The 13,027-nt window shown below is 41.9% G+C and overlaps 1 protein-coding gene across 4 annotated transcripts in view; it reads left to right on the forward strand.

The window, feature by feature from the left end:
• Positions 1-13,027, forward strand: part of LOC147013299 (sodium/potassium-transporting ATPase subunit beta-1-interacting protein 3-like) — a 198,008-nt gene that overhangs the window by 170,426 nt on the left and 14,555 nt on the right. For 3 of the 4 annotated variants that reach the window (XM_085855002.1, XM_085855001.1, XM_085855004.1), the window contains exon 5: positions 3,351-3,411. In XM_085855002.1, the coding sequence (XP_085711128.1) occupies positions 3,351-3,411 (61 nt within the window). Of the gene's footprint in view, positions 1-3,350; positions 3,438-13,027 lie in introns of all 4 variants that reach the window. The other variant, XM_085855003.1, reaches the window with a different exon arrangement.

Here is a 13,027-nt window from a genome sequence, read left to right on the forward strand (position 1 = left end):
ACTGGAATTCAGTGTAAAAAAAAACTTCAGTGAGGAGATATCATATAATAGTGGGTGGAGCAGGTAACCTTGGCAACCATTCATGTTTTTTTGATTTTCAAATGGTTTCTGGTCACGATCACAGAACTATTCAATCACAGGTGAGATATATATATATATATATATATATATATATATATATATATATATATATATAATTTCTTACAATATTATCGATATCTCCGACCTCTTAACGATGTCTTATCTCAGGGCCGTTAAAAAATTACGTACCGAACGTGTCGTGGTTGGGGTTTGGAGTTTGGTGGAGGTGTGTGTGTGTGTGTGTGTGTGTGTGTGTGTGTGTGTGTGTGTGTGTGTGTGTGTGTGTGTGTGTGTGTGTGTGTGTGTGTGTCCAAACGTCCTAGTTTTACATTTACAAGAAGGGGGTTGTGGGGTGTTTCCATGTGGGGTGTTTCCATGTGGGGTGTTTCCAGAGCCGTTATGTAACGACCTCTTTCGTTACGTATTAAAACGAGCTGTAAAAGGACTTTTTTGACGTTTCTGGGTGAGCTTTCCCGTAACCTTGAATGAGGTTCTGATATATCGAGCTTTTCTCTACGAGTATGAGCCATGGCTTTGCCGAGAGATCTCACTGAAAACTGGTCGATGGAGGTAAAAAAAAAAAAAAAAAAACAGTGACGCCACTACCCTAGGAAGAGGAAGAAGAGGATGCTGCAGTAGAATACGTTGTCCATCTCTATATTTGAAATGTTTTTTTGTTTGTGACCTTACTGCTTTGAGCTCCCAATGTTAATTTGTGACGAAACTTTCTACCATCAAATTTTTAACCACGACCCACCTAAATAAGTGTTTTAAACAGTCCTGAGGAGGTCATTCGGCCCATTATTGCCGTGTTATACTCCAGAGTTAATTTTTTCAGCATCATGAGGTAATTTCTTTACAACAGCTTCACTTTTTTACACCTTGTACAGCCTGTAGACCCCATTAGACCCATTTACACCACTTACACCCTTTAAGACACATATAGACAGTTTTGAGACGTTTCGACTGTCTTCGACCCTTTCAACACTTTTCAGACCGATAGACATTCTAAGACCATTTGGACACTTCAAACCGCTTTAGGTCTTTCGCCCTTCGACCCATTTAGACATTTAGACCCATTCAATACTTTAGACCTCTTTATGACCCTTAAGCCCCAAAAAATCTTCAGACCCCTTTTTGACCTTTTAAGATCCTTAGGCCACTTTAGACCCCTCAACAGTCTACACCCTTTAGAAAATCGAAAAAGATTCCCCCGAGAATCGTTTTTGATGATATTTTTCATGCACCATTTGCGTCGCATCACAAATTGCGGTGATGAAACAAGACTGATATCCCCAAGTGAAACTGATGTAGAAAAGTGAAATTGAAACTACCAATCTATGGATCATTGAATGGGAAACCAGAATGAAATGCTGTGAGAAATACCAGATGGAAATTGCCAAAAGCAAACCTCTGGGATAGAGAGAAGGAACAGGTTGGGGACTGAAGAAGTGATGTGGAGGGGGATCGGTGCCTGGATGTGATTGGGTGGCATGGAAAGAACTTTGGTGATCTTCTGTCAGGCGGTAGGCCCAAAACATACCAAAATTAGTTTCCCAGCCGAGCTTTCATAATATCACCCTCACTCCTAAGCAGTACTTCGGAGATACAACAAGAATGGATTGGAAATCTTTGCTGGTAGAATGAAACAGGATTGCCAAGGTTACCAGCTCCACCAACTGCGATAGCTGCACACTGAATATTTACACAGAATTTCCGTTTCTACCAATACACACTCATTTGAGGTGAGATGTCGACGAACCCGTCAGTGACGGGTACCCTGCGAGTATGTACATATGTGTATATGTGTATGTATATATATATATATACATATATATATATATATATATATATATATATATATATATATATATATATATATATATATATATCTTCTTCTTTCGGCTGCTCCCCTTAGGGGTCGCCACAGCGGATCATCCATTATGATCCGCATACTGATTTGGCATAGGTTTTATGCCAGATGCCCTTCCTGACGCAACCCTGGTCGCCTCTTACGACACGGGGATAAGAATTGGGTTTCGCCATGATTCCGGGCTGCCCTACACCCTGTCATAGCGCGGCCCAGCACAGAGCTCCCGTCCTCAAGCGATCCTCCAACCCAAGCCTCCGAGTAGTCAGATTACAGGTGCACGCCACTACGCCCGGTATATATATATATATATATATATATATATATATATATATATATATATATATATATATATATATATATATATATATATATATATATATATATATATATATATATATATATATACCTGAATAGTCAGGGGCAGAGATTCACCAAACTCGTTAGTTATGATCACCACCTGGCAAGAAGGTGCAAGAACAGTTATATTTGGCCCCGCCCCTCAGGGGGCTGAGTCGTAAGGTCAAATCCTGAAAAAATGCAATTATCGGCACGTTTTGAAACATTTTAAAATGAAATTTGAACATGCAATCAACATTGGGAGACAAGAAATATGTTGTGATTTTTGTTAAATTTGACGCCCGGTTCATTCCCCAGGGGGAAATTATGTGATCACAGGGGTCAAAATGGGGAAAAAATATTTAAACTCAAAATGTGACATTGGGTCAATTCCTGGTGGAAATTTTTTTGCCATCTTCCAACATTGCTTTGGGTGGGAAGCATGGGGATTTACGATGGAATGCCATCGACTTAGCTACAGTTTTGTTGTTTTTTTATAATGTGGTTTATGATTTAGAGAAGAGATTGTGCCATTGCTGTCTTGATTTTTGATCCGTTTATTGACAGTTAATCAAACGTGGTGATTGGAAAGGCAACTCTATTCCAAGAATGTGTAATGAGAAGTTTTAATTACTTATTTCCTTTTGTGCTTGCTTTTGCATCATGTCGATGGTTGGTTTGGGGTGTGCACTTACCAAGCGTGCCATGAGTGTGCCATTAGACAGAGGTTGATTTCGGGTGTGAAATGACTGAGTGTGCTATTATACAGAGATTTGTTTGGGGTGTGCACTTAATTACCGGGTGTGCCCTGAGTGTGTCATTAAAATGCAGAGGTTGGTTTCGGGATGTGAACTTACCGAGTGTGTCATTAGGCAAAGGTTAGTTTGAGCTGTACACTGCCCAGTGATCGAATGATTATTCCTGAATTCTAACCTTTGTTTCTCTTGAGTGCCCACATTGCATTAAATCTTTTCTTCAGTTAAATGCATAAAACTCATGCCTTGTTTTTCATTCCCTTTTGCAACATGTTTTTCTTCTTCTCGTATTCCCTTTCCTACAGCTCTTTGGTTTCGTTTACGCCTGCTATGTGGTCAGCGTGTTCACAGAGGAAGAAGACAGCTGTAAGAAACCTGACACACTACACAATGTATGGAGGGGTACAACATAACACAGAGCAGCACAGTATGACCCAAAATAAACAGGCTCATCATGTCGAGTTGTGCGATAATCTGTCTGTGGCATTAGTGCCAGCAGACAGACGAAACAGCTCAAATGAAGTTGTTTTTTTTCACATCCAATTGTGCACCTTACTTTGTGTAGCCTAGCCTAGTATAGGCACGAATGAGCCAGAACAGCTCTGAACAGGCTAAGCCAGGCTGAACAGGGCAGAGTAGGCCTGGAATTCAAAAGCATGACTACACCTCCAAGTAGAATCAGTAAATGAAAATACGTATAAAGTTCTTTGGATACACCACCAATATATGATTGTAAATTTGTTGCCATGATAACATCTGGAATATGGGACTTTCGATGGAAAATGGTGGACGCCAACGTTGGTTAAAGAGGTGGGTGTCGAACATCGATGGAAAAAGGTGAGCGTCAACATCGGTGAAAGAGGTGGTTGTCGAACATCGATGGAAAATAAGAGGGTGAGGTAAATGATCCACAGCCGTATTTGACCGTCAGAATAACTACTCAGGAAAACCCCACGGTGTGCTTAATCAAATGTCCTGTAAGTCCAAGGAATAAATAAATCATCCACCTCCAAGCCAATGTGTCCTGATGGAAAGGGGGTAGACGAGCCTCCGTTGGGCTAACAGCTATCTCACGTGCATGAATGTGTCTGTCGTAAAGAGAAAAAGGCCATCCCATAAGAAAGGAAATCTATTCTATACTCTTCTCACAAATCAAAGTTAGAATCCCACCAGACATGGAGATGGGTCTATCCTGGACATGTATTTTGGGAAATAACTGTCTGAGGACCTAAATGTTTGTATGCATTATTCGGATTCGATTCTGAAATCCATAACAATCTATATTAATATTTCGGCACGCCCCTTTTTTTGTTCCACCATCAGATTTTTGTTACTGCATGAAATGAAACAAGCTTTGACATATAAAGTAATGATATTATTGTCTTCCTTAAGAAGCCCCTCAAAATTCGTTTTGATGATTATGGTAGTTAAACAGTTTATGTTCATCTGACTTTTTATTATTCCTACTGCACTTCATTAGAACATAGATTGTGGATGGATGCGCAGATCCCAGGAGAACTATACCTGTACAGAACAATTCATATTATCGATGGATAAAAATGATATTTAATTGATATTATAATAAATTGTTTATTTAAAATATCTTCAAATTTTGTGAGTTTTTAGTTTGTTGTGAAATATTAGGTCCTCGGGTCTCCGCATAGTGGCGTACAGGCTTAAGTCGTACTTCTGTTTACTACCGTAGAAAATCACAGAACCATCCGATCGACATGCTGTTAACAGTTTCAGAATCAGCTAAATTCTACAACATATGAATATGGAGACGAAACTGATCCGGCCAGCTAAAATCTACAAGATATGAATACATACACGAAACTGATCCGGCCTTTTCGATCACTTTAAAGTAGGGTGCCCTGTAATTTCAATGCGCTCTATGGATCCTCTGGAACTCACGAATGGTACAGTTTGTGTAGTCACTAAACTACGTGGTAATGTCATCGAAGTTTAGCTACTGCGAGACAGTCGAAGGGGAAAACCTGAATGATAATCAATGGATAAAAATGATATAATATATTGTTTAAAATACATTCATGCAATCTGTCTTTTACCATATGTTGCCAGTGATGCCCGTTGAAGACAGGCACCTTTACTAAAAAAAAAATATATATATATACATATATATATATATATATATATATATATATATATATATATATATATATATATATATATATATATATATATATCCTGGTGTTGGCGCAGTGGTTAGGGCAGCGGCTTGGGATCCAAAAGGTCCTGAGTTCAAGCCCCGTTGGGCCACTGAATTAATACACCACGGGGTTGACTCAGCCTGTCATCCTTCCGAGGTCGGTGAAATGAGCACCAGTGTACTGGGCCGGTGTATACCCCGGTTAAAATAGGTGTACCATATCCCTGTGTCGTAAGAGGCGACCAGGGTTGCGTCAGGAAGGGCATCCGGCGTAAAACATGTGCCAAATCACTATGCGGATCATACGGATGATCCGCTGTGGCGACCCCTAACGGGAGCAGCCGAAAGACGAAGAAGAAGATATATATATATATATATATATATATATATATATATATATATATATATATTATATATATATATATATATATATATATATATATATATATATAATTATAAATGAACAGGAGAGAACCAACATCATAAATATATGTGGAAAAATTAAAAGCCCAGACATCAAACCCAGGTCCTGTAGCTCTAGCAAACACATACCAGTGCTTTGCCATCTGAGCTATCTGGGCAACCCAATTCTTCCACATATACCGGTGCTATCCTGTTCATGTTCATAATGTTGGTTCTATCCTGTTCATCAGACGGGGCATCAAACCATCCTGACTGTTATGGTGAGCATCGCTGTTTCATGTTTCGATTTATATATGTATATATATATATATATATTTATTTATATACATATATTTAATTTTATATTTATGTATTTATTTATATTTATATATATTTATTTTTATTTATATTTATATTTATTTATAGTTATTTATAAATAAATAAATTTATTTATTTATGTGTGTAATTTATAAATATATTTATTTATACATACATTATTTATATATATATATTTTCTTGGTTCCATGGCTACAAGATTTATTTTACATACAAGAGTTTTGCATCTATTGCAAAGGGTGTGTGTGTGTGTGTGTGTGTGTGTGTGTGTGTGTGTGTGTGTGTGTGTGTGTGTGTGTGTGTGTGTGTGTGTGTGTGCGCGCGCGTGTCTGCTGCCACTCACTTGATTAATGGGAAATGGTTGGACCTCGACACCTTTCTTCCATGGATATTTCTCATATTTTCCTTTATTTTCGTCCGTTTGATTTACATCCAGGACCAGCAATTATGGTTAACCATTCTGAAATTGCCACTCTTTCATTTAAATTCTGAAAATTATTTTTAAAAGACTCAGGTTCGTCCATGGGACGATTATGTTGCTTTGAATTGCACATTTCACACTTGCAGCCCATGCTTGCAGAGGCGAGTCACTGAAAAGGTGCACATAGCACATGCATGAAAGGCCTCATGAGCAATAATGCATCATTTTGAATTTCCCGTATTAACCTGACTTATGTAACTTAACTTCTGCTTTCCACCACATTCACTGAGAGCTACATGAAACAAGAATGGAGAAAGACTTTGAAATAAAGATTTTCCGATTACACATCAGGAGATATGCAGCTGTTTAATGAACTCAGCAAATGGTGTTTAGGGGTTAAATATATTATGGTAATAATGTGCTTGTATTTTATATACATTTAATGAACGAGTCCCAAACTTTTGTTGGTGAATTTTTTTAATCTAGTGATGTTATTTATTTGTTTTAAATCTGGGTAACTGGTGATGGATTGTGTTAATTGTATGTATGCATGCATACCTGTGTTGGTATTGTGATGCCCATGTGACGGCCTCATCAAAAGCTGAATGAGCTGTCAGCCCTTGTTCATTCCTATCCTACAACTATGGTCATCTCCCCCCACCCCTCCCCCACCCTAAAAAAACCAAAAAAACATATATTTATCTGTTTATTGGACTTTTGCTCTTTCTGACTGACTGGCTTATTTATTGATACTAGTGCGGGCCCGTAGGTGCGTGCCAGTATGTGCAGCTTCGTTCCTTCGCTCTCGTAAACGACGACTGGATTGGGGCATTGTTTCAATTAGATCGCACCAACCGTATCATAAATGGCCATAACTTGGGAAAAACCTGGGAAACATACTCAGGTCCCCAGCATCAATTGTGACGTCATATCAAACGAAGAAGAAGAAGAATTGTGACGCCCCCTCTCTCTCTCGCCCCCCTCTCTCTCCCCCCCTCTCTCCCCCCAAGTCACACCCCTCCTCTCTCCCCCTCCTCTCTCGCCCCTCTCTCACCCCCACTCTCACCCCCCTCTCTCGTCCCCCTCTCTCGCCCCATCCTCTCTCCCCCTCTCTTGAATTGTGACGCCCCTCTCTCTCACCCCCTCTCTCCCTTCCCTCTCTCACCCCCTCTCTTGCCCCCTCTCTTGCCCCTCTCCCCCCCTCCCTCCTCCCCTCTCTCCCCCTCCTCTCTCCCCTCTCTCTGTAAATGTATTCACAAATGTCTACCAAGCACAACTATTAATTCAAACCTTGGGGAAAAAAAACAGCTTTCAAACCCTTGAGAAACAGCTCTTTCCCTTGGAAAAATTCAAACCTTGGGATTAATTAATAATTTGAACAATTAATTCAAACCTTGGGGAAAAGACAGCTTGCAAACCTTGGGAAACACTTGGGAAACAGCTGAAATGGATGAAAAACGATTTCAAACGTTGAAAAGTCACATACTCAGGTCCCCAGCGTTGATTGTAACATCATACCAAACGAAGAAGAAGAATTGTGATGTCAATCGTGCAAAAAAAAACAAAAAAAATTAAATAAACATTATTTGTGACGTCATTCGTGACGTCATAATAAATAAATAAATAAACATTAATTGTGACGTCATTCGTGATGTCATAGCACCGTGTCCTGTCATTGGTTGACAGATAAATGGCCGTAACTTGGGAACCGCTCGTCCGATTGATATTAAACCTCGAAAAGGCACATCCGCGGGTCCCTGGCAATATTCCTGGCAAGTTTCAATCAGATCGGACCGGCGGTCGTCGAGAAACGGTGGTCGCATACAGACAGACACACACACACACACACACACACACACACACACACACACACACACACACACACACACACACACACACACACACACACACACACACACACACAGATTGCTGGAATTATCGATAGATAAATGTTTAGTACCTTATTGGTGGGAAAGAAAGCTGAATTATTGTATACCGATGCAACTTAAAGCCAATATCCCAGGGGAAAAAAATCACAAAACCGTCGGTAAATATCCATAAATAAAAGTCGGCCGGTGCAGCTTCGGTCTGCTCATGCGGGTGGCATGGCACAAGACAATGGAGCTTACACTTGAAATGGTTGATAGGCAATGCTAACACGTGCCTCTTCCGCCTCTTATTTTATAACGTTTGTCGTATTTACAGACAATATTATTACAGCTGTAAACTTTTAAATAAAGAGCTCAATTCTCATCACTAATTCTTGATTTACATGTGACCAAATTGGATAAACCCTTGAAACAAAGATTTTTAATAATTTTTTATTTTTATATTTTGGGAGACCGTGCAAACTGCTGAAAGAGACCGTGCAATATGTGCCGGGAAAGCCAAACAGATCTTTGCTTCAGTTTTTGGCTCACAGATAACTGTAACTAGATTCTGCCGATGCGATAGGTTTTTCGTTTGTTAATACTTGGGCTGAGCGAAACCTAAAGAGCACTATCACATTTGATGAGCCCCTAATGGGATTGGCACCAAAACTCCAATGGCCTTGGACCTACCCATGCTGGGATCATGAACCTACCCATGCGGGCCTGGGCCGTCTTTTTTTTTTGTACACAGAGTCGATGCTCGTGGAAGAGTTCGTACTAATACACTGAATGGATCAGGAAGCAACGGGACAAAAGGAACAGCAAAGAGATGGGGGAAACATCAACAACAGAGCCAAAAGCCAAGCCAGAGGGAAGCAGACAAACAATGGGTATGCGGAGGAATGAGGAGCAGGAGAGGATGCATGGGGTAGATAGGATGGATACAGAAGGAAACTCCCATGAGGGAAAACCAAAAACTTGGAAGGAGGAGGGATTGGGGTGGGGTAGGGGAGGGGTTTACGAGAGTATAAATGATAATGGTTTTGGATAGCGGATGATCTGAGATGGGAGTGAACAGCCTACCTGAAAACCTGGAGGGAAGAATAAGATTCAAGAGGATGTGGAAGTTGGTTCCACAGGTGGGGAAAAGAGTAACAGATGAGTGGAGGTAAGCAGTGATCCTGAATTTAAGTAATCTCACCAGAAAGGAGTTGGTGTGGACTGTGTGTGTCTTCTAGAAACCTTGGCTGGGTGGGGGGAAAGCATGGAAAGAGCAGAGGGTACAAGAGCAGAAAGGAGGTGGTAAAAGAAAGAGTGACCATCGTGGGAGATTCCAATAATCATGAAAGCCTTGGTTTCCATAACATCAAGTTGAGCAAGCTGCAAAGCAGGGGAGCTAGCCGAAAGGGGGTAGCAGTACTCCACCAAGCTGCGGAAGAAAGCCTTGAAGGTGGATAGGAGTTCAGGTAAGCCAAGGAAGGACTTTGAATGCCCAGTCGGTGGCTGGCTTTGGAGGCCAACTTTGAAATGTAGCTTACCCAAGAAAGATCATGGCTGAAAGTGAGACCTCGGAGTTTGAATGACTGAACTTCATTGTTAAGAAAGTATTATTATTTATTGAATTATATGCAGCCTGTGGTTGCTTGGCTGCATCATTTTCTGTGGGTGTGGCTATGCCACTGATGGCACAGGCTGCATACAATGAAATAAGTTGTATGCAGCTATTCTCTGTTGTTACAGCTGTGCCCTGTTACCAGTAAGCTGGTACTCATTTTGCTGACCTCGGAAAGATGACAGGCTGAGTCAACACACCTGGTGTTAATTCAATGGTTGGGGCTTTAACTGAAGACCCTAAGATCTTAAGCTACTTACCCTAATGGTTAAGCCAACACCAGGCTTTTAAGAAAGAAGATCAGAGAGTTTGCCAGACTGTCGTTTCAGAGAGAGATAGTGAGAGTGTCAGTCATGGAAGACATTTCGAACAGATTACAAATGGATGATTGGGGGATCTAAAAGGAAGGGGGTAAGAGTGGGGCTTAGACACATCTAGAGGAGAGTGGAATTGCGATTATCACGCCTGATAAATTCTTTGACACGTTCCCTGTCGTTTCCACATAGATACCATTCTCCTTAAGCTAAACAGGCATGAATGACATAACTGATCTATATTACTCCACTTATCCCCTATCATGTTCCTGCATCACTATTCTATAATATTGTAACAGCTACGGGACCGGTACAGAGTCTGATCCGAGTTCTTTGGGTCTTGTCAAAACGACTGCAACCACCACCTAAGTCCACATCCCTAAGCAGATTCCCGGACTTATTTGTCACGTTACAATACTAGTTGGGAGTGTGTATCTAGCGGGGGGAGTGAGGGGGAGCAAAGAGGGGTGGGGAGAGGGGGAGAGAGAGAGAGAGAGAGAGAGAGAGAGAGAGAGAGAGAGAGAGAGAGAGAGAGAGAGAGAGAGAGAGAGAGAGAGAGAGAGAGAGGGGGGAGAGGATGGGAGACTAAGGAGGGGAGAGTGAAAAGGGGAGAGTGAGGAGGGGAGGGGAGAGAGAGGAGCGATGGGAGAGTGAGAAGAGGGAGAGTGAGAAGAGAGAGAAGAGGGAGGGGGAGTGAGGATGGGTGGGGGAGTGAGGAGGGGTGGTGAGGAATGGGGGAGAGAGAGGAAAGGGGAGAAGCAAAGGTAATGCCCAGTCCCTCCTCCCACCCAGTCCCCCTTTCTCCTCCCAACCCTTCCCCAGCCTCCTCCCACCCCCTCCATACAGACTCCCACCCCACACCTTCCCCTCCCTCCCCTCCAGACTCCCCCACCTTCCCCTCCAGACCACCACCCCTTCCCCTCCCTCTTCCCATCCCACCACTTCCTTTCCCTCCTCCATCCTTTCCCTCCCTCTTCCCACTCCACCCTCTCCCTCCATTTCCCTCCCTCTTCCCACCCCACCCCCGTCCCTCCGGACGCCCACTCCACCCCTCCCTCTGGTCTCCCATTCCTTCCCCGTGACTGGTGGTGGCTCGCATGTTTATGAATTGTGAAAAAATGATTGTTTAAAACCCCTAGTAAGGTGTATCATGATGAAAAGGTTTTGTCGCAATTAACCTTGGGAGCTCAGAGGGGTAGCGTCACAAACAAACAACTTCTCCTTCACTTTTAATATGGAAGATAACATCGCTCAGAGCTCCTAATGAAATAACATCCGAAATGAAAGCAGATTTCACAAAGAGGTGAAACATTCCAAACCCAGACTAGATAGTTTAGACTTTAGAGTGAGTGTATGTACCTCTCAGCCATCCTGCCGTGGTGTGGGGATGCATTGCTTTGTAGCCACTGAAAACATTTTTCAATTCTCTCTTGAACTCACAGTTCACTCAATGTAATACTCCATTTATTTTGCCTTCCTAACTCCAGGGACGTTCCCATGGAGAACCGAGCCGCAGTCGCAACGCCCATTGCTCATACCGCCAGAGCCTTCACCTGCTTAATTATTTTTGTTGCACTCAATTAAGTTACACTTTGGGAAAAACAGAACAGTATAAAAAGTTAAGTTTAATGCTATGGCAATTTCACATTTTCTTGTGTATATATTGAGGAGGAGGGAGCACAGCCTTGCCTATTACAAGTGAGATATATGCTTAATTTAAGAATCGGTAATTTCTTTAGATTTTCAGATTTTACTCCAGATTTCCACACTTATTTAGCCCACGAGTTCTGATCCTCAAATATGAAGACAGATTTTGATTATATACTTCAATTAGTTCGTGAGAGGTCATTGTGGTTCCAAGGAAAGGCAAATTTGTATTCGGCCGAAACAAAATGGTGGATTAAGACACCTGTGTGGTGAATGCAGGCTGACCAAGGATGAAGCCTGTTTTTATTTAAATTTAATAAAGCCATTTAATTATGTTCGAAAGGGGTGTTTAAATTTACGCATACACCCAGTTTTCATTCATTCACTCCCTTGGAGTTCCCTTAGTATGCATACAAAGTTTTGGACCACTAGGTTTCATGGTTTTTGAATTATGGAGGAGACACACTGACTGACACACACACACACACACACACACACACACACACACACACACACACACACACACACACACACACACACACACACACACACACACACACACACACACTATTTTATTATATAGATTAAATGGCATGGGAGAAGGATGATATGGAGCAATAACAACCAGTGTGCAATAAACATATCAATGGATCAGCAAATAAATCTGATTATAACCAGATTTATTTACTGATTCGGGAGCGCCCTCGAATAGACCAAATGTCGCAGATTTCTTGATGGTTCTTATCTTAGGGCTTGTTCATGCACTCAACAAGAATACAATACAGAGTTTACAGTGCAAGCAATGATGTCAAGAGGTCGCTTTCAAACCCATAGGAAAGATGTGTATGAGTCCCGGAGCAGAGTTATTGGGAGCTCTTTGGCACAATCTGGCGTAACTGTCGCTCCCCGCGTTGCTTTGGGGAAATAAATGTTCACAGCTTCAGGACACCCAGTGACTCTTCCTGCCAATCTCAGGTGCTCTCCTCCAGCGTTATTGCCCTCTCTCAGCTTTCATGTCTCTCTCAAAAGCAGCTGCAACAGCCAGCCCACCTCTCTGCGTGAGCTGCATCTAAACTGTGCCTCTGCGTCAGCTGCATCAGCAGATGTGTCTCTCCGCATGAGCTGCATCCCAACTGTGCCTCTTTTGCGTCAGCTACGTCGGCAGATATGTCTCTCTGTGTGAGCTTCCTCCCAACTGTCAACCACACT

This window comes from Eptatretus burgeri, chromosome 14 (assembly GCF_056783735.1).
Source record: "Eptatretus burgeri isolate ZD-2024b chromosome 14, Ebu_testis_v1, whole genome shotgun sequence".
NCBI lineage: Eukaryota > Metazoa > Chordata > Myxini > Myxiniformes > Myxinidae > Eptatretus > Eptatretus burgeri.